The 20202-nt window shown below is 49.9% G+C and overlaps 1 protein-coding gene across 1 annotated transcript in view; it reads left to right on the forward strand.

The window, feature by feature from the left end:
* The window catches only part of MYO7B (myosin VIIB), a 70330-nt gene that overhangs the window by 13690 nt on the left and 36438 nt on the right, over window positions 1-20202 (forward strand). The window contains exons 6-15 of the mRNA XM_063093895.1: window positions 3452-3594; window positions 5927-6040; window positions 7143-7296; window positions 9064-9143; window positions 10258-10377; window positions 10633-10775; window positions 13216-13426; window positions 13913-14048; window positions 18047-18210; window positions 18490-18627. Of these exons, the coding sequence (XP_062949965.1) occupies window positions 3452-3594; window positions 5927-6040; window positions 7143-7296; window positions 9064-9143; window positions 10258-10377; window positions 10633-10775; window positions 13216-13426; window positions 13913-14048; window positions 18047-18210; window positions 18490-18627 (1403 nt within the window). The remainder of the gene's footprint in view (window positions 1-3451; window positions 3595-5926; window positions 6041-7142; window positions 7297-9063; window positions 9144-10257; window positions 10378-10632; window positions 10776-13215; window positions 13427-13912; window positions 14049-18046; window positions 18211-18489; window positions 18628-20202) is intronic.

A 20202-nucleotide genomic window follows, 5' to 3' on the forward strand; every position in this document is an offset into this window, starting at 1 on the left:
ACAGGATAGTCCACAAACCTTCACGGACTCCTCCGGATCCTCAGACACAAAAGGCAAGGGTAGTGTGGAGGCTACCAGGTAGCAAAAGCAGAAAGACCGTTGACTTTATAAGCTTTCCCTAAGTGTGCTTTCCACATGATTATGAGAAGTATTCCTTTCAAAATGGGCTCCAAGATCAAATCAACTTGGGTGCTAGGAGTTTCCATTCTGGTCCCCTGGGATGTAGTAGCTGGGCTACAGTGAGGACTGCAAGCAGTTTATTGAGGGGTAACCCCCACAGGAGATCAAAGTGCGAGGAGGCAGGCAGGACAAGCCTTCAGACTGGGCTGCCTATGGTATGCTTAGCAAAGGAAGGAGGAGAGGAAACAGAATTGGGCTGGGAGAGGTGCGAGCTGAGATGCAGATCTGACCAGGTCTTGGCCAACCCAGTGGGGAGCTTTGGAGCAAACTGACCCTTAGAGGGATCCTGCATTAAGCCCCAGTGCCCCCTAGACTCAGTCTCCAGTGGGGGTGGCCCAGAAGCCTGTGACCTTGGCCCCAAGGCTGTCAGCCACCAGATGGCACAGTCTCTCTAGATTCTTTGTGATGGAGGTATGCTTTACATACAGTAAAAATTCACTTTTTTTTTGACGGCTGGCTGGTATGGGGATTGAACGCTGGACCTTGGTGTTATCAGCACCACACTCTAACCAACCTAGCTAACCAGCCAGCCCCAAAATTCACCTTTTTTGATATACAGTTTTATTAAACTCATACAGTCATGTAACCCCCATCATAATCATGAAATAGAATATTCCCACCAGCCCAGGAGCTTTCCTTATGCCTGTCTTCCCAACTCCACCCCTGTCAATCACTGATTTGCCTTTTTCTCCCCTATAGTTTCGTCTTCTTTGGAATGTCATATAAGTGACATCATACAGTTTGTAGCCTTTTGCATCTGGCCTTTGTGTCATTAGCATAATGCATTTGGGATTCTTCCATGTTGTTGCCTGTATCAACAATTCATTCTTTTTTAATGTTGAGTAGAATGCTATTGCATGGGGGTACCACAGTTTGCTTACCAGTTGAGGTACATTTAGGTTGTTCATAGTTTTTAGCAATTATAAATAAAATCTCCATAAACATGCACATACAAAAGGTTTGATCCCAGGCCGACCCCGTGGCTCACTCAGGAGAGTGCGGCGCTGGGAGCGCCGAGGCCGCAGGTTCGGATCCTATATACGGATGGCCGGGTGCGCTCACTGGCTGAGCGCAATGTGGGCGACACCAAGCCAAGGGTTATGATCCCCTTACCGGTCACAAAAAAAAAAAAAAAAAAAAGAAGGTTCGATCCCTGTACTAGTCAGCTGTCAAAACATAACAAAACGTTCACATACAGGTTTTTATGTGAACACATGTTTTCCTCTTAGATAAACATGCAGGAATGAAACTGTTGGTTCCATCAATAAGTGAGCCATTTAACTTTGTCAGAAACTGCCAAAATGTTTTCAGAAGTGGTTGTACTATTTTGCTTTCCCACCAGCAGAGTAGGAGAGTTCTAGTTGTTCTGTGTCCATCGAGGAGATTGCCACTCTAATATATGTGGGGGGGACCCCCTCGTGGTTGTAACTCCACTTCCCTGATGACTAATGATGTTGCGTATCTTTTCATGAGCTTATTTCTCCTCTGCATATCTTCTCTGGTGAAGTGTCCAAATCTTTTGTCTATTTTCCAATAGGTTTATTTCCTTATTAATGAGTTTTAAGAGTTCTTTATATATTCTGAATATAAGTCCTTTATAAGATATGTGTTTTACAAATATTTTGTCCCAGTCTGTGGCCTGTCTTTTCATTCTCTTAAGTGTCTTTTGCAGGGAAAAGTTTTAAATTTTGATGAAGTTCAATTTACCAATTTTTTCTTTTACAGATCATGCTTTTGGTATTGTATCTGAGAAACCTTTGCCCAACCCAGAGATTTCTCCTATGTTTTCTTTTAGATGTTTTGTAGTTTTAGGTCTTACATTTAGGATTATGATCCAGTTTTAGCTAATTTTTTCTATGGTATAAAATGTGGGTAGGTTTGCTTTCTATTTCTTCCTTTCTTTCTCTCTCTCTCTCTTTTTTTCTTTTTCTCTTCTTTTTCTCTCACTCTCCTTTTTTTATCCAACTATTCCAGCCCTATTTGTCAAAAGACTATTCCCTTCTCCGTTGACTTGCCTTTTCACCTTTGTCTAAAATCAATTGACCACACGTGTATGGGTCTATTCCCTGATTCTCTATTTTATTCTATTCCTCTCTCTATCTTTCACCAGCACCACATTGTCTTGATCTCTGTAGTTTTATAGGTTTTGCAATCAGGTATCACGTGTCCTCTGATTTTGTTTTTCTTTTTCAAACTTTGCTATTCTAGGTCTTTTACCTATCTGTATACATTCTAAAATTAGCTTGCCAATTTGTATAAGAAAAAAATGGCTGCATCAGGCTCTTCCTTGAAGAGACACCTGACCGGTCACCCCTGTGACAGCCACACTGGGTTCAGTACGTTAAATAGGCTTCATAACTCTGCACTTCTCAGAGGCTCTGCTGTGCATTGGAATTCCTCAAGTGAGAGAGACAGAGTGCAGTGTTTCGTAAACCTATTTCACTGAAGTATCCTCATTTGTCTCATGGGACTAATGCTGGATGGTGGTATTTTCCAAGTGCATCCCAACCCATTAGTGGGTCATGAAATCAAGTTTTTAGAGTGAATGAAATATCAGAGAATAGAAAATACCCCAGCACATCACTCTTGGTAAGAACTGGTACTGAATATTTTGTTTTAATTGTGTGTGGACAGGTGGGGGTGTGTATATAAAGGACATAATGCAAAACATCTTTCTTACTGTGGATCCCATCAGAAAGGCTTTTAGAAACAGCTTTACAAAAGATACGTTGGATCATGCTGCAACCCAAATGCCTCCTGATATGACCGCCTCATCTGTGTCCTGGCCTTGACCAGCTCTGCCACTCTTCCTGCAAGCTTGCCTCTCCATCCCAGCTTCCATCCACCCTGCAGCCTAAGCCATCTTTCTAAACTGCAAATCTGCTCACACACTTTCTCAGAAGCTGTCCTGCATCCCCCATCACCTGCAGAACCAATTTGCAACATCTGAGCCTGACATTCAAGGCTCTGTGCCACCTGGCCCCACCTGCTGACCAGTTCTATCTACCTTCCACTGATTTCCTCTGTATTCTACACTCTGGCCAAATTCCCTACTCCGCAAGCAAACCCAGTGCTTTCTGACCTCTGAGCCTTTACCTGCACTCTGTCTTCCTCTGAGCATGGCCTTGGCTGCCACTGCTCTCTGGTGTGACCCTACCCTCCTTCAGTGATGGGCTCAGCCACCTCCACTGAGAAGCCTTCCCAGACGACCCCACTGAAAGTAAATGTTCTCCTCTCTACTCCCACCATGGCATCACCTTCTGGCCCTCAGCCTTTGGAAATGCCAAGACAATCCGCAACGACAACTCAAGCCGCTTCGGGAAGTACATAGACATCTACTTCAACCCCAGCGGGGTGATTGAGGGTGCGCGCATCGAGCACTTTCTCTTGGAGAAGTCCCGGGTCTGCCGACAGGTGATGCCCCCACCCGCCTGGGGATGGGGAATTGGGCGCTTGGGAGGCTTCCAAGAAGGGTCCCTTCCATCACTCTCACCCCTCCTCCCCTCCTCCCTAGGGGCCTTCCCAGACCCTGCAGTCCTCACCTGATAACGATGGGCCTTCCCCAGTATTCCAGGAAAACAAATTATAGGATTTTTCTTAGTTCTGAATTTTTCATCCATGTAATTGTCTTCAGTGTTTGATGCCTACCACTCCTCCCCTGTACGAGAATTAATCCTGAGGCTGGGCTAGATGGGGTGTATCTTCAGGTGTGCTGGGGACCATGGCAGGGGGACCTGGATGACAGTGTCCAAAAAGCCATGTAGCCAGGAAATGCAGTGGCATGTGGCCTGTGCTGTCACAGGGCCTTGTGCTTAGAGAGCCCCATGCTTGGTTTAATGCTTTGCTGTTGCCATTTTGAAGTTCTTGCTGACTTTTTAGCAAGAAGCCCCACAGTTTCATTTTGCAGTGGGCCCACAGATAGTGTAGCTGATCCTGAATGGCAGGGATCCCGGTTCATGGCACCCACAATAGCAGAATTAATGTACCCTTGGGGGGGTGCTCTCCTATGGTAGTCTTGTTGTGAGGCACCCTCCTGCAAGAATGCACTTACATGCCACTAGTGCAGAAAGGGCAGTTTATTCACTCCAGCTGGCCAGCGACCATCTCTCAAGGAGCAACCAAGGGAGAACAGCCTCGGGCCTTGGTCTTGTGGGGTTTTTAAAGGCAAAAACTACATCCCGTTGGCACACGGGTTTTTCCAGGTGCACAAAGCAAGCTAGGGAGCTAGGTCACAGAGGCCTAGAATGAGCCGTTTGAGCAATCAAGCATACAAATTTTCATTGTGTATGGTTCCTGTTCCCATGTAATATTTCACTGCGTATGGCTCCTGTTTCTACGTAACAGCTTTTGTTTCTATGAGAAGGTCAACGGTTTCTCATGCAGCAGGGGGGGTAGTCTGCAGGTCAGACAGGGCAAAATGAAGTTACTTAGGTCGAGCAAGCAATTCTGCAGAAGCAGATAGCATACATTATGAGGGTGTAGGGAGCTCTATTTCAGTCTAACACCTAACACTTGCATGCACACACACACACACACACACACACACACACAGAGGAAGGTCCAGAGTGGGTAAATACCACCAACAGAGAGGCGGGGCTGTGTGTGAGGATGGACAGAGGCTGTGGCACTATGCAAGTGACAGCTCACCACCTGCACTGTCAGGTCCCAGGCATTTTCCCTGTATTACCTCACTGGATCTTCACAACCATCACCAGAGGTAGGTCTCTTCATCCCCATTGTAGAGATGAAGAAACTGGGTCCAGATAAGTTAGGTAATTTATCCAGGGTCACAGATCTAGTACATGGTAGAGTCTCTCTGATTCCAAAGTTTGTCCTTCCAGAGCTTGTACTTCTTCACACAGTGGTTGGTGAATTCATAGAACTTCTTGCCCAAAGTGGTACCCCAAAACAGATGGGGAATCTCTAAAGCAAGTGAGAAACAAGCCATGATAAGAGAGAGATTTAAAAATTACAGCAGGGACTGGCTGGTTGGCTCAGTTGGTTAGAGCACAGTCTTGTAACACCAAGATCAAGAGTTCAGATCCCCATACCAGCCAGCCACCAAAAAAATAAGAATTATGGCATATCTATACAATGGAATGCTGGGCAGAGTTTAAAAAGAGGAGGAGTTCTGTCCGTGTTGATGTGGAAGGATCTACAAGAAATGTATTGAGATGAAACAAAAAAAGGAAGTTGCAGAACAATAAATATGTTTTGTGTAAAAGAGAAAGAACTGTTTATAGATACACTGTAAGTAAGTGAAGTAAATGCATTTAAATGTCTGGAAAGGAACACAGACCCTTGAGTGCTTTTGGGGAGGGAAAAGAGGGGATCTGAGGAGCTCTCACCTTGTAACACTGCATACTTAGATTGCTTGAATTATTACCATGGGAATGCATTTATAATAGTGTTAAAAAAAGATAGAGAAGGCCTAGGTAAACCCTGGCTATCAGCTGTCAGCGGGTCACTGAGTGACTGGAACACATGCAGTATGGCAAGTGAGACAGCCCCGGCCCTGCGCCATCACTCCCTGGCCTGTGACTCTGGGATTTGGGGCTGCAAGGAGCAGTCAAGGTGCAGGAACTGCAGGGCACAGGATGAGCCGGCCTTGGAGGCCGAGGACGAGGACAGAGGCCAGGCCAGGCCAGCCTGTGGGGCAGTGCCAGAGCCAACCTGGCTGAGAGACCTTGGAGCTGAAGCTGGAACAGTCTTACTCTCAATGCCTCTGATGTCCCCCCACTGCCAGGCCCCAGATGAGCGGAACTACCACATCTTCTACTGCATGCTCATGGGGATGAGCGCCGAGGAGAAGCAGCTGCTGTGCCTGGGGACGGCCTCTGAGTACCGCTACCTGACCATGGTGAGCCCACCCCTCAGCAGCAAACAGGGACAGAGGAGGAAGGGCTAGTGCCCTCCCAGCCCTTGCCTGGCAGCTGCAGAGAAGCCTCAGCTCTGGCTGGGCCCCTGACGTGGGGATGAGGGTCCCCTTTTCCCTCCCCGCTCCAGTCCCTTCTGTGTTGGGAGTCAACTTTATTACTGCCAGGGACTCACTCTTGTCAGCGTGCCCTCTCACTTCCCGCACCGCATGTACCCCCACGTCCCAAGCCAAACCTGTCCTTCCGCACAAGCCTCATCTGTCTTTGGTCCCCACCAGAGGAAAGGCTCCTGTGACTTCTGTGGCTTATAGGGTAGAAGTCCAAACTCCCTGGGGTGGTTGCCAAGTCCCTCCAGGATCCAACCCTCTGCCAACCTCTTCTTCTCAACTCTGACCCCAGCCTTCTCATAGCCCCACCCCTGCTTTCTACCTCACAGTCTTGCCCCCACCTAGACCAACCTCTGCCCTGTGCTGCTTTGTGGCTCAGCACATGGGGCCAGTTCAGGCATCTCCTCTAGGGAGCCCTTCCCCAATCCCTATAGGGAAAGGCTCCTATATGGATAGGCTGGCCCTGGCCCCAGCCCCTTTAGTCTCAGCACCTGTAGCAGCCCGTGATGCAGTCATCTGCTTCCAACCTGCCCCTTCTGCATGCACAGGACCCAGGGCAGGGCCAGGTCTCCCCATTTCTGAATTTCCAACAAGTAGCATAGGGCCTGGCACATGGTGAGCCTTGCAAAGTGTTGGTTAGACGTTCGAGCCCATGGTATTCCCCAGAGACAGACAAGGGAGACTCAAGTGTGGGCGATAACAGATAGAGGTTGAGAAGTGGAATGTCTTGGCCGAGGTCACACAGTTGCCCAGTGCAAGCTCTGGCTACAGGGCACAGGCACACTGTGTCTCTGGCATCGTGGTTCTGCCTCTAGAAGTATTTTTATGCACAAGTATTTTCTGAGCTTGGGCCACCTGGAGCCTATGGCGTGTGACTTCTCAGGGGCCTTCAGCTGAGTGCCTGAGGTGTCTTGACCCTGCTGGCTCCAGGATGGAGGGTATGGGATGGACCTGTTAGCTGAGGTGCCCTGTCCTGCAGGGGAACTGCACCTCCTGTGAGGGGCTCGATGATGCCAAAGACTACGCTCATGTACGCTCAGCCATGAAGATCCTCCTGTTCTCTGACTCTGAGAACTGGGACCTCAGCAAGCTGCTGGCAGCCATCCTCCACCTGGGGAACGTGGAGTTTATGGGTAATGCTCTTTCTGCCCAAACTGCACCCACTGGGGAGGAAGAGCCGGGGGACTGGGACAGGAGGAGGAAGAAGTCTCGAGGTTCTCACTGGAAGGGTCCATGGGTCATGTGACCCAACATGGTCCCAGAAAGGTACATCTGAAAATTTTAGCTATGATTTGGAGGCCTTGTGGGGCTAAGGGAAAGATGTCAAAGCTTAGAGCTCTCCAAAGGTGGAAACTCTGGTCAATCATCCCCCACTTTTAGCTGGACCCCAAAGGGCCACCCCCTCAGGGTAAAGGTGAACCAGAGTAAACATCTCCATGCACAGACTTGCAAACCAGTTTGTAAGAATCAGGGTGGTCTGGGGATTAAGGTGTCCTGAACTTTTAGCACCTCCAACAGCTGATAGAACTTACTGACGATCCTTTCTGGAAGAAAATACCAGCAATCTAGATCACAAATGTTTCTTGCAAATAATTTTTCAAACAAAACATCCAGCATGCAGCCAGAAATAGATAGAAATGAGGAAACAAGATACCATGAGCAAGAGCCAGCAGAAATAATAAATAATAAAAGTAGATTCACAAAGAATTTAGATATTGGAATCATTGGACGCAAACTACAGAGCAGCCCTGCTTGCTTTGTTCCAGGAAAGAAAAAGCCAAGCTTGAGAATTTAGACAGGAAACTGGAAACTATAAAAAGTGACATTACATATTTTAGAAGGAACCACATAGAAATTGTAAAATTAAAAAAATAAAATAACCAAAATTAAGAACTCAGTGGATGGGTTTAACAGCCAATTTCATACACGTGAAGAGGGAATGTGTGAGCTGGAAGGAAAGTCAGCTCGGAGAAATAAAGATGGAAAGCATAGAAGAGAAGGTGGCACAGACAGATCACACTCACATAACTTTAAAAACTGGTCAGATTAGATGTTGTTTAGGACTCTATGCAGGTAATAAATCGGTGAAGAAAAAGCAAGAAAGTGGTTTCCATAAATGTTGGGAGAGTGGATGCCTCTAGTGGAGAGGAACAGTCTTGGCCAGAAAGGACATGTGGAGGGCTTCGGGTGTTGGCAGGATCTACACTTGGCCTTAGTAGCAGTTACACAGTATTGACTTAACTCATTACAACCTACCTTTGTGCTTCATGTATATTTTTATTTGTATGCTTTATTTCACAATTTTTTTAAGTTGAGAAAAGAAAACACACACACTCTCAGCCTGGTGGTCAGTGCTAAGGTGGGGGCTGGCTCACAGAGGAGGCACCAGAACAGGAGGCTATTGCAGTAGGGTTAGGCCTGTCTAGTCGGTGCTCCATTAACACCTGTTTCATTTGGTTGAATGAGTAAATGAATGCCCAAGTTTCTGTGGATAGCAGAGTGGATTGAGGGGTGCTGGTGGCTCATCATGTCCCCTAATAGATCCCACCTGGCTCCCCCACCAGTGCTGGTGCCTGCCATGTGTCCCAATAAAGATGTCTCCCTCCCCATAAGCCCACGTCTGTTCAAACTTCGCTTTGACCTAGGGTCCTGATCTCATCAAGCAGAGAGGGCTGTGGTCCATAACTCACATTTTTTCAGTGCTAAGGTGCTAAGGACTGATGGTCACAGGGACACTTACCCCTCCAAGAAAGGGCCCTGGGAGAGGCAGTGGCTCATGCCAGGGACAGTGGTCTAGAGTGTGTGGACTTGGAGCTGCCCCGGGCCCAGGCCTCATGGTGGCCCCCTGTCCCATTGCTTCAGGCCGCTTTCCCACTCAGGGTTCCTGCTTCTCACTCTAGCTGCGGTGTTCGAGAACCTGGATTCCTCAGATGTGGTGATGGAGATGCCTGCCTTTCCCACTGTGATGAAGTTACTGCAGGTAGCGGGGCTGTTGTGCCAGCTTCCACTTTTGTGAGGGGTCTAGGGGCCTCGGCCGACAGACCCTGATGGCTCATTCTTGTAACCCTGCCCAGGCACTCACTCCTGCCTCCCACCCCTCTCCCAGGCTCTAAGCTCGAACCCTGTGCCCTGCACGCTGCGGGCCCCTGAGGATGGACATCAGAGAAGGGGCAATGTGAGCCTATCATTAACAAAGCAGCAATGACCAGTTTGGCTTTCACAAGCATTTCTTCCCTTCTCTTGTGTCCCCTCCTGCTCCTCAGTGGCCCTACACTCAGCACCTTCACTCTCCACCCCGTCCAGTCCCTACGCAATCCCCATTTGGGCACCTAACCCAGCACCCATTGCAATATCCCTGTGCTGTGCCCTTGTCCCCTAGGGCTTCTATATGAGCCATGCTATTCCGGGAAGGTGGGATGTGCTGGTGAGTCTGGGGTTCATACCACTAGCCCCCCACCATATTACAGACACCAAATGGGTCTCGACTCAGAGGAAGAGCAGAGGCACTGGATGAGGAGAGACCTTTGCCCTGGGGACATTTCAGCATCCTCCGCATCATGCCCTATTGACAGTTCTGGTGGGAAATTAATAGAATCAGAAGCAAAAGGGAAAAAAGCAATCAAATTAGGCACATTTTGCTCTTAGCATTCTTCATTTGGTTCAAGCGTACTTAGAAAATGGACTATCGCCGGCTTAATCTTCCCAGTATGGTTGGGAGGGCCTGGCCCATCCAGACTCCCCTTGCTCCTGTATGCCTTCAGCCTCCAGGCGGAATGACTCCAGTCATGGCATGAAGCCTGGCCTCAGAGCCCTCTCTGCCCCTGGTTTTCCGGGGCTCATCTGGTGACCCCAGCGCCCAGGGGACCAGCGTGCTGTGGGCTCACCGGGCTGGTGCATCCTCTGGGCCCTAGCACTCTTAGGACCCTGGCAGTGGCCTGATCCAGCCTGGCCCTGGTCACTGGCATTGCCCACCCTCTGGTACTGGGCATAAAGTGTTTGGACACAAGAAGGAACTAGACGTGGCAGAAGCAGATTGAAGTCCTGGGCCAGAACCTGCTCCACAGGTACAAAGCAGCCTCCACCTGCCTTCCCAGGTGCAGCACCAGGCACTCTGGGACTGTCTGGTCAAGCACACCATTCTCATCCACGGGGAGTATGTCACCAGGCCTCTGAACATCGCCCAGGCTGCAGACCGGAGGGACGCCTTTGTGAAGGTACAGAGTTGTGGGAGCAGACTCCTACCCCCTGTGCTGTTGGGGTAGGAGGAAGAGCATAGATCGCTGGGCTGGTCATGATTCTGCCAGTCACCTGCCTGGTGACTGTGGGCTTCCTGGCCTCTCAGGCCTAGGGACAACATCCCTCAGTAGGTCCATGACATCCACTCTGCATGCAGCCTTTCCAGTGAACTTGGAGAAGGGGTAGCTTCCACCTGTGCGTCAAAGCCAGGGCTTCACCCCATATCTCCCCAGGGAATCTATGGGCACCTCTTCCTGTGGATCATCAAGAAGATCAATGCTGTTATCTTCACACTACCTGCCCAGGACCCCAAAAATGTGCGAAGGGCCATTGGCCTCCTGGACATATTTGGCTTTGAAAATTTCCAGAACAATAGGTATGAAGATCTCAGTCCACCTGCTTTCAGAAAATAGATGATAAGCCCGGCTCCTCTCTAACTGAGCAAGCTAGAGGGTAGCCTTCCCCCGACCCCTGCCTCTGCCATTGGGGTGGGAGCAGGGACCTCTCATTTCTGCTCACCATGCCAGGAGGAGTCTGCGAGCAGGCTCAAGTCTTTCTACATGAGACCGCCCATGAGCACCCCAAGCACACCCAGCATGTATAGAGAAGGCCACATAGTTAAAAGCCATCCCCAAGAGCCAAGATGAGACCCCAGCATTTGTCACCCCTCTTCAGCCATCTGCTGTCCTCTTGCACCAGGGTGAATTATCACGAGGTCAGGGTGAAAATGGAAATCAGTAACATTGATTCAGCTGCATCTTTGGGTGGGCTATCATAGTAGGTAATGGGGGAACCTAGGGACATTTGTGGACCATCCCTGCCTTTTGAGTTTGGGGATGGGGGTAAAGGCAAGGCAGGACACCTCTGACCAAGTCTCCTAATGTCCCAGCACCCCAGATGAAGCAGAAAAGCTGTAACTAGGAGGTAGGGCAGAAAACTGCCACCAGATGTGACTGTGACGAGGGGTGGGGGTAAGGTAGACAAGAGAGGTGAAGAGAGCCAGGTAGTGAGCCAAAGCAGAACACATGATGCTCTGGGGCATTAGCCCAGGCAGGAGGGAGTCAGCTGGGGAAAATGAGGGCTGTGGGACAAGCAGGCAAGCAGCATTCTGAGCCTGGTTCATAAGGGCTACGTGAGACAGAAGCAAAGGCCTTTGGGCACTGTCCCAAGTAGCCCAGGGGTGGCTTGACCTTAGCATCACCTGCCAAAGGCCCTGTTTCTAGGTGAAGTCTGACCTGGGAGTGATATAGAGGGGCCCCTTGGAGAGCCAAGACTGCAACGACACAGACCATTCCAAATGCAAGCACATGGGGATCTGAGCCCTCCAGGGCCAGCTGGAGGTGCTCACTGAGGTCAGGTGGGAGGTAGGGCTGGCAGAACTAAGCCTAATGTGGGAGGAGATTCGAAGCACAGTAAACTCAAGTGTGACTCATATCACTGGTTTCTGGCCCCGGAAGGGACAACAGAGCAGACCAAGCAAGTCTTTGAACACTTTGGAAATGGATGAGTAGCTTGTTCTGGGGATTTGGCCATGTACACAGGGACCCCCACCCCCCTCCCTGAGGGAAAGCCACCAGTAGCCCCCAGCTGGGTTTGGGCCAGGGCTGCAGCCTGGGGGCCTGGGAAGGAGCTACTACAAGGTGCCAGGTCCCTTGCTTGGTGATGGCTTGTGCAAGTGTTCACTGAGCTCCTCCAGGTTGGGTGTGGGGAATGGGGAACATGGCAGTCTCCCTGGTTGGAACACGCTCCCGCACCTCTTGGGTTAACAGATGGTGAGCAAGCAGTCTCAGGTATGATGAGATCTTGCCTAAATAGAGACCCATCCTGAGTAAGAGATGCCTAAGAGTAACCCTAAGAGCAATACGAACTGTGATGAGGAAAGACAGGAGGGGCACCAACATGTGGGGACTAGGAGGCAGGAAAGATCCAGATGCATTCAGAGAGTTGCAAGAAGTTCAGACAGGCCAGAGGGGGGCCTGGGGTGAGGCTGTAGAGGTGGGCAAGGCTTTCTATTGCTGTTGCCCTCTGGATCCTGAAAACAAGGGGAATCCCGGGAGGATTTGAAGCAAAGAGCATGACCTGTCTGCATGTCAGCAAGCGCCCTCTAGTGTCCGCATGAAGAATGATTTGAGGAGCAAGGCTGGAGGCAGGGAGAGCCAATAGGAGGCCATCATTGTGCTCCAGGTGAGCAGTGCAGGTAGCCTGGACTAAGGTAGCCATGGTGGGAATGAAAAAAGTAAACAGTACAGGGTGCTGTGTTGGAGACAGCACAGACCTGACTTTGGCAACTGATAGGAATTGGGGAAGGACAGAGAGCACAACTCCTTGGTTCTGACTTGAGCCTGGGGGGATGGGTGGAGGGGCCATTTCCTAAGGCAGGGAACCCAGGAGGAAGAGCAGGTTGGAGGATGGGGGGGCAAAGTAGGGAGCATGTCTGGTTGATGCAGGGGCCCAGCAGTCATGGCCAGGGCTGCTCATGGCACTTGGCCCCACAAGGATTGCCTCAGCATCAGGACAGACAGGCCTGGCAGAAAATCCTGTTGGGAATTGCAGAAGCCAAAGGCAAGGACTTAATGATTTGCAGCACCTTCTCGATTCTCTTAGTGTGTTTGCCATGGGAGGGAGGAGGCAATGGTAATAGAGGAGAGGGAGGCTGTACAGAGAAGTGTGTGCATTTGTGTGTACATGGGGGCTCCATGTGCACAGGGATGTGTCTGTGGGCATATATGTATGCAGCTGTGTGCACAAAGGTTGGTGATCCCATGGTTCCTGCCAGCCACAGTGGGGACCCAGCTGACCCCACGTTGTCTCCACAGCTTCGAGCAACTGTGCATCAACTTCGCCAATGAGCACCTGCAGCAGTTCTTTGTGCAGCACGTGTTCACCATGGAGCAGGAGGAGTACCACTCGGAGAACATTGCCTGGGACTACATCCACTACACCAACAACCGGCCCACCCTGGACCTGCTGGCTCTCAAGCCCATGAGCATCATCTCCCTCCTGGATGAGGAGAGCCACTTCCCACAGGTGTGCGTTTGGACCCACCAACCTTCAGGTGGAAACCCCTGCTCATGAGTCCCCTCTTCCAGGTTGGGAAACTCCATTTGGGTGGCGCACTTGTTCCCAGGGTTGCTGAAACATCTGCCAGAAATCAGCAGACAAGCTCCAGCCTAAGCAGACCTTCCTCTCCTTCAAGGCCAGCCACAGGCCCACCTCCCGCAGGAAGGCTTCCCTGACTGCTGGGGTGCCTGGACAATTGTGTAGAGGTGGAGCAGGAGAGCTAGCAGAGCAGGGTGGCAGACCCAGCCTCTGCTCCCAGCATGGCCCTCACTCACTGGGACTAGTCATTGATCCCTTGCCATTAGTTTCCTGTCTACAGAGAGGCCCTCAGTCATTCTGAGCCCAGGTTGCTTTGCCCCCATCAGGAAGCCCCTGAGCCCTGTAGGTGGACCCCTGACTTCCCCTTGGCTGGACTCTGGGACCTCAGCCCATAGGGGATCTGGGTTCTTCCAGGGGACAGATATCAGCCTGGTGCAAAAACTGAACAGCATTCACGCCAACAACAAGGCCTTCCTGCAACCCAAGAACATCCACGACGCCAGATTTGGCATTGCCCACTTTGCTGGCGAGGTGTACTACCAGGCAAAAGGTGGGTGCAGCTCCTTTCACTCCCCTTTCAAATCTGGACCAGCATCCAGGGAGACCATGAGAAGGAGGAGGAGAAGCCTGGGTTATCTTGCAGACCTAGCAATGGGACAGATGGCCTTAGTGGAGAAAGGAAATGGAATGGACCAGGCATGTTTTGTTTTGTTTTTTGGTAATAGCTCTATTGAGCTATAATTTACATACCATATTATTCACCCATTTTAAGTATTCAGCTCGATGGTTTTAGTACATTCACAGGTTGTGCAATGATCACCACACTTTTAGAACACTTTCTTCACCCCAAAAAGAAGCCCTCCATTAGCAGTTACTCCCCATTTCCCTCCAACCCTAGGCAACAACTGATTTCTATCTCTATGGATTTGCCTATTCTGTACATTTTATATAAATGGAACCATGTTGTGAGTGGTTTCTTTCACTTTGCATAATGTTTTTGAGGTTTTGAGGTTTATCCATGTTGCAGCATGTATCAATACTCCATTTCTTTTTATTGCAGATTAATATTCCATTGTATAGATATACCTTGTCCTTGTCTTGTTTATCTCTCTCTCTCTTTTTTTTTTTTTTTTTTTTTTTGGCAGCTGGCTGGTACAGGGCTGGAACTCTGGACCTTGGTGTTATGAGCACCACACTCTAACCAGCTGAGCCAGCCTGTTTATCTCTTCATCAGTTGATGAACATTTGGGTTGTTTCCACTTTTTGCTATTAGGAATAATGCTGCTGTTAACGTCCATGTACAAGTTTTTGTGGACATATGTTTTGTTTTCATTTCTCATGGGTATATACCTAGCAGTAGAATTGCCTCATCATATGGTAACTCTATGTTTAATTTTTTGAGTAACCGCCAAACTGTTTTCCAAAGCGGCTATACCGTTTTACATTCCCACCAATCATGTATGAGGGGTCCAGTTTTTCCACATCCTTGCCAGCCCATGTTCTTATCTGTCCTTTTTATTAAAGCTGTCCCAGTGGGTTTGAAGTGGTGTCTCAGCGTGATTTAGTTGCGTTTGGTGGCTAATGCGTTTGGTGGCTAATTCTTAATGCGTTTTCATGTGTTTATTGAACATTTGTATATCTTCTTTGGAGCAATGTCTATTCAAATCCTTTGCCCATGTTTTGATTGGGTTATATTTGTCTTTTTGTTGTTGTAAGAGTTATTTATATATTCTGGATACAAGTACCTTTTCAGATATATGATTTGTAAATATTTCCTCATTTTGTGAATTGTCTTTTCACTTTCTTGATGGTGTCCTCTGAAACGCAAAAGCTTTTCCTTTTGAAGAAGTCCAACTTATCTATTTTCCTTTTGTTGCTTGTGTCATATCTAAGAGTCTATTGTCAAATCCAAGATCTTGAAAATTTGCCCATATGTTTTCTTCTAAGTGTTTTTAAATATTAGCTTTTACATTTGGGTCTTTGATCCATTTTCAGTTATTTTTTACATATGTTGAGGTAGGGTCTCAAATCCAAGATCTTGAAAATTTGCCCATATGTTTTCTTCTAAGTGTTTTTAAATATTAGCTTTTACATTTGGGTCTTTGATCCATTTTGAGTTATTTTTTACATATGTTGAGGTAGGGTCAGTAATGATTTTGACTGGAGAAATAAAGGCCTGGGGTGTGCTTAGAAGAGTGAGGAAGCTGGCCGTGCACAGCTGCAGTCAGGAAAGCAGGGAGGCCGGAGGGTCGCTCTCTGGCCCGTGTGGGGAAATGAGGAGGTGCTCTGCTCTGTTTAACCTGAGACATGAGCTCAGGGATAATCCCTGAGTGCTTTGCAGTTGGAGAGATGAAGCAGCAGGATGGGCTGGTAGTTTACCTAGGAGAGGTGCCGAGAGTCAGAGGGGTGTTTCTGTCGGAGAAATGGGAAGGTGGGGAAGCTCCTTCATAGCTCCCACTTTGGGCTCTTCATAAAGGGAGAGGCCAGAGCCAGTGGGACCTGCAGGGTCCGGGAATACAAAGGAGACACTGCACCCACCCCCCAACCCCCACGGGCAATTCAAGGCTGAGATTTATTTTCTGAAGTGACATGAAACTTACACGTATGCTAAGATTAAGGTAGTGTATTAGTCCATTTCGGTTGCTTATAACAAAATACACAGAACTGGGTGATTTATAAAGAGAATGAAATTTATTTACTTACAGTTTCGGAGGCTGGGAAGTCCATGGTCCAGGGAACACATCTAGTGAGGGTCTTGGTGGTGGTGACAGTAATGGCAGGATATCACATTGTGGAAGGGTGGAGCAGAGAGAGCACAGAGAGACAGACTCTTCATGCTCCCCTTTTAAGGCCCTCCAAACCATGCCCTGACCACCATTTTTAATCCATTCACTATGGCAGGGTCCTATAATCTAATCACCTCTTCAAGGCTCCACCTTTCAATTACCATAAAAGGATTCACCACCCTCTTAACAGTTACAGTGGGGCCAAGTTTCTAATACATAAAACTTGGGGGACACAACCCCAGCTTCAGTGAGTTTTGGGATGACATAATTCAATCCACTACAGGTTGCTTCTTTCTAGATTTTCTGATTGCAAAATCCTAAAAATACTCATTAAAGCTAGACCTTCTGGTTTTTGTTTTGGGTATCCTGCCATAATGATGATCTCAGTTCCACTTACCCTCTCTGGTGGGGGATTGAGCCCAGAGGTGCCTCATCCCTCCCCACTCCCTAAAAACATTCAAGTGGCTCCTCGCCTAGGATTAGGAAGCTGTGCCTGAGCCTCAAGAGACCTGGGGTGTCCCTGAGTGTCTTCAGAGGGTGGCCTCTGCACAGAGTGGGGAGAAGGGCTATGCACTGCCTCATTCAAGATGGCCTGGAGCTGCCCTTCAACCTCACAGTGCATGCTTGCTCCCAGCTCTGCAAAGACCCTCCTGCGTCCCCCTCCACACACCTGGTGCAGCCCCCTCCCTGAGTGCTGCACCCCCCCCCAGGCACCTACAGGCAGAGGCAGGGAAGCAGTCTCCCCTCCCGTCTCCCACCCTTGACTCAGCCTGCCCAACACATGCCTGGACGTACCACTAAAAGGTGGTGTGACTTAAAGGAGGCAGAGTGGGAGAGGAAAGTCAGGGTCGTGCCCTTGGGGGTCAGCCCTCAGAATCCAAGGAATATGGCCCCCGGCCTCACGTAGCCTGGCTTTGAGAAGCAGCCCATCCTCAGTGCTTTCTCAGTGTGATTGTGTCCTGACTATGGAGCTAGGCCATTCTTACCCATGGCTGGAGGGGACAGAAGATTCTTCTCACCCTGGGGTCCATGCCTGTGTTGGTCAGCTAGGGCTGCAGTAAAAAATGCCACAGACTGGGTGGCTTAAATGGCAGAAATCCTTGTCTGACAGTTCTGGAGGCTGGAAGTCCGAGATCAAGGTGTTGGCAGGATTGGTCCCATCTGAGGCCTGTCTGCATGGTGCATAGATGGCTGATTTTCCCTGTGTCTTCATGTGGTCTTCTTCCTGTACCTGTGTCCTCATCTCCTCTTCAAATAATGACACTAGTCACACTGGATTAGTGCCCAACCTAATAACCTCATTTTACCCTAATCACCTCTATAAAGGCCCTATCTCCAAGTATAGTCACATGTTGATATATTGAGGGTTAGGACTTCAACATATTTATTTGGGGGGGACACAATTCAGCTCATAACACTGCCCCTTCCCCGTTTCTGAAGGCTCAGGCTGGAGGGCCCGCAGCCCCAGCAGGACGTCCCAAAGCCCCAGAGGCAGCAGAATGGTGGAGGCTTACATGAGGGGGGCTGGAGTGGGTATAGGAAGTTGGGGTGTTGAGTTTAGAAGGTAGAAGCAACTCGGTGCTGGGTAGAGACGGTGAGGGCCGTGCCTGGGGAGCGGGGTGGACAACATGGCTTCAGTGGGGACGCTGTGTGGGGGGCTCCTCCAGACATTCTGTGTCTCCACCTCACTGCCTTCTTCTTTCCCGTGGGTGGATAGTAATGACTGAGCTGGGCGGGCGGGCGGGCCCTGCTGTCCCCACAGACTTCCTGGAGAAGAACCGAGATGTGCTGAGCACAGATATCCTCACCCTGGTTCACTCCTCCAAAAACAACTTCCTGAGGGAGATATTCAACCTGAAGCTGGCAGAGATCAAGCTGGGCCATGGGACCATCCGCCAGACAAAGGCAGGAAGCCAGCTCTTCAAGGTGGGCTCCCCTCACCCTCCCAGGCCTCCTGGGACTCGCACCCCTGAGGGTCACAGGGCCAGACTGATGTGTACAGGGAAGACCGTTTTACCCCCATCTGGGTTCCCTAGCACACAGCTGGGTGCCTGCACACAGTAGGCACTTGGGAAACCTGTGCTGGATGAATGAATGAATAAATGAATGCACCACCTCACCTGTGGGACCTTGGCAGCTACCCTCACCATGTTGTGGGTCAGCCATGTCCCAGACCCCATATGTGCCCTGTGCTTCTGCCCACAGTCTGCAGACTCCACCAAGCAGCCCTCCACCTTGGCAGGCCAGTTCAAGCAGTCCCTGGACCAGCTGATGAAAATCCTAACCAACTGCCAGCCCCACTTCATCCGCTGCTTCAAACCCAACGAGTACAAGAAGCCGCTGGTAAGGAGGGGAGGCTGGGGCTCCAGTTGGGAGGGCAGGGGATGGGTCTGATGGCATCCAGGGTTACAGGTGCACCTTCACCAGGGCCTGGCCAGTGTTATTGATGAGGACACTGAGGCAAGGTGGTCATTTGCAGGCCAGTGACTTGCAGGGCTCGGGATCGCCCAGACTCCAGCTCTCTTAGTCCTGCCATCGTCTTCTGTGTGTGTTTGGCCAGACTCTCCACTTCTCTGAGCCCCAGTATTCTCTTCCCTAAAGTCAGATTCACTCCTGCCTGCAGGGGTACAGTGAGGGTTGGGAGTTGCACATCTCCACGTGTAATCTGCACTTAAAAAGTGCAGCAACCAGCACTGGGACTTCAGAGGGCAGTTGTGCAGCCCTCAGAGAGCTCCATCTGGATATTTGTGGTGAAGGGGAGGGGGCCTGCTGCCTGCCCCTGAGTCCCTGCTCCATGGGCTTGGGAATCCCACCCAGAGGCTGCAAATACAAGGATTCCCCAAATTGGGAGGTGCCATCCGAAAGAATATAGTGACTTGAAAACATCTTATAAGGGAATAAAAATAATATTGCATTAAATGAAGTGCCTTTTTGAAAAGAATAAAATTAAATGCAATTGCGATTGTCCCATGAAATCTAGACTGTGTCTTCCTGACAGCCACAAAAGGCAGGTGTTAGACAGCTCCCCTTGTTCCCTAACTGCTGGGAGAGCAACTGAGCTCCTAGAGACCTCTGCCACACCCACACTGCCCACCTCTGAGAGCTGCAGGACAGGTGGGCAGGCCTCAGGCTGCTGCTCAGTTTCGTGAGTGCCTCCAGCTGGGACACTTCTTAGCAGTGGCAGCTGCCCTGCTGTGTGACATATAGGGGAAACCCAGGCTTCAGGGCCAGGCAGGCTCGGGGTTTGAACCCTGTCTCAGACACTTAGAAGAGTAACCCTGCGCCTCAGGTACTCATATTTAAATTGGAGCCAACTACTCCCACCATTTAGAGCTGCTGTAAAGATTAGAGACTTGCCACGCTCATAGGAAATAGTCAATAAACAGTAGCTAACTACTTCCCCAAGGCTAACCACTGTGTGGCCTGAACCCATGAGCAGCTGGCTCTGCAGCCCTCAGTGCTCCAGGTGTCTGTCGTTGGGCTTGCCTGATTAGATGTTTCCCTTAGTCCCCCAGAGACTCCTGGCTCCTAGGTCCAGAGGGGCTCTCTAGAGGCCAAGCCATGGTAGGGTCTTGGGGCCACCACTGAAGCCCAACACCTGTGGAAAGCGTTGTGCCCAAATTTCTCTCTGCCAGCCCCACCTGTCTCCACGCAGGGGACACCTCAGCTCCCTCTGGCCAACTGCCCCCACCAGCTCTCACTCCTACGTCCACCTTGGGGGAGGGAGAGGCTAAGGCGACGAGAACATTCTCTGCCTCCGAGTACAAGATGTATTCCATCCATCGTGGTGTGGAAGGCACCGTGAGGCTGGAAATGCTCGTGGGGCCGCACCCCACCTGATGCAGGCAAGAGGTGCTTAGGAACATCGAACAGGGCATTCGCAAGTGGCTGTGACATTCACAAGTGACTGTGACATTT

The sequence above is a fragment of the Cynocephalus volans genome, chromosome 1, assembly GCF_027409185.1.
Source record: "Cynocephalus volans isolate mCynVol1 chromosome 1, mCynVol1.pri, whole genome shotgun sequence".
Taxonomy (NCBI): Eukaryota; Metazoa; Chordata; class Mammalia; order Dermoptera; family Cynocephalidae; genus Cynocephalus; species Cynocephalus volans.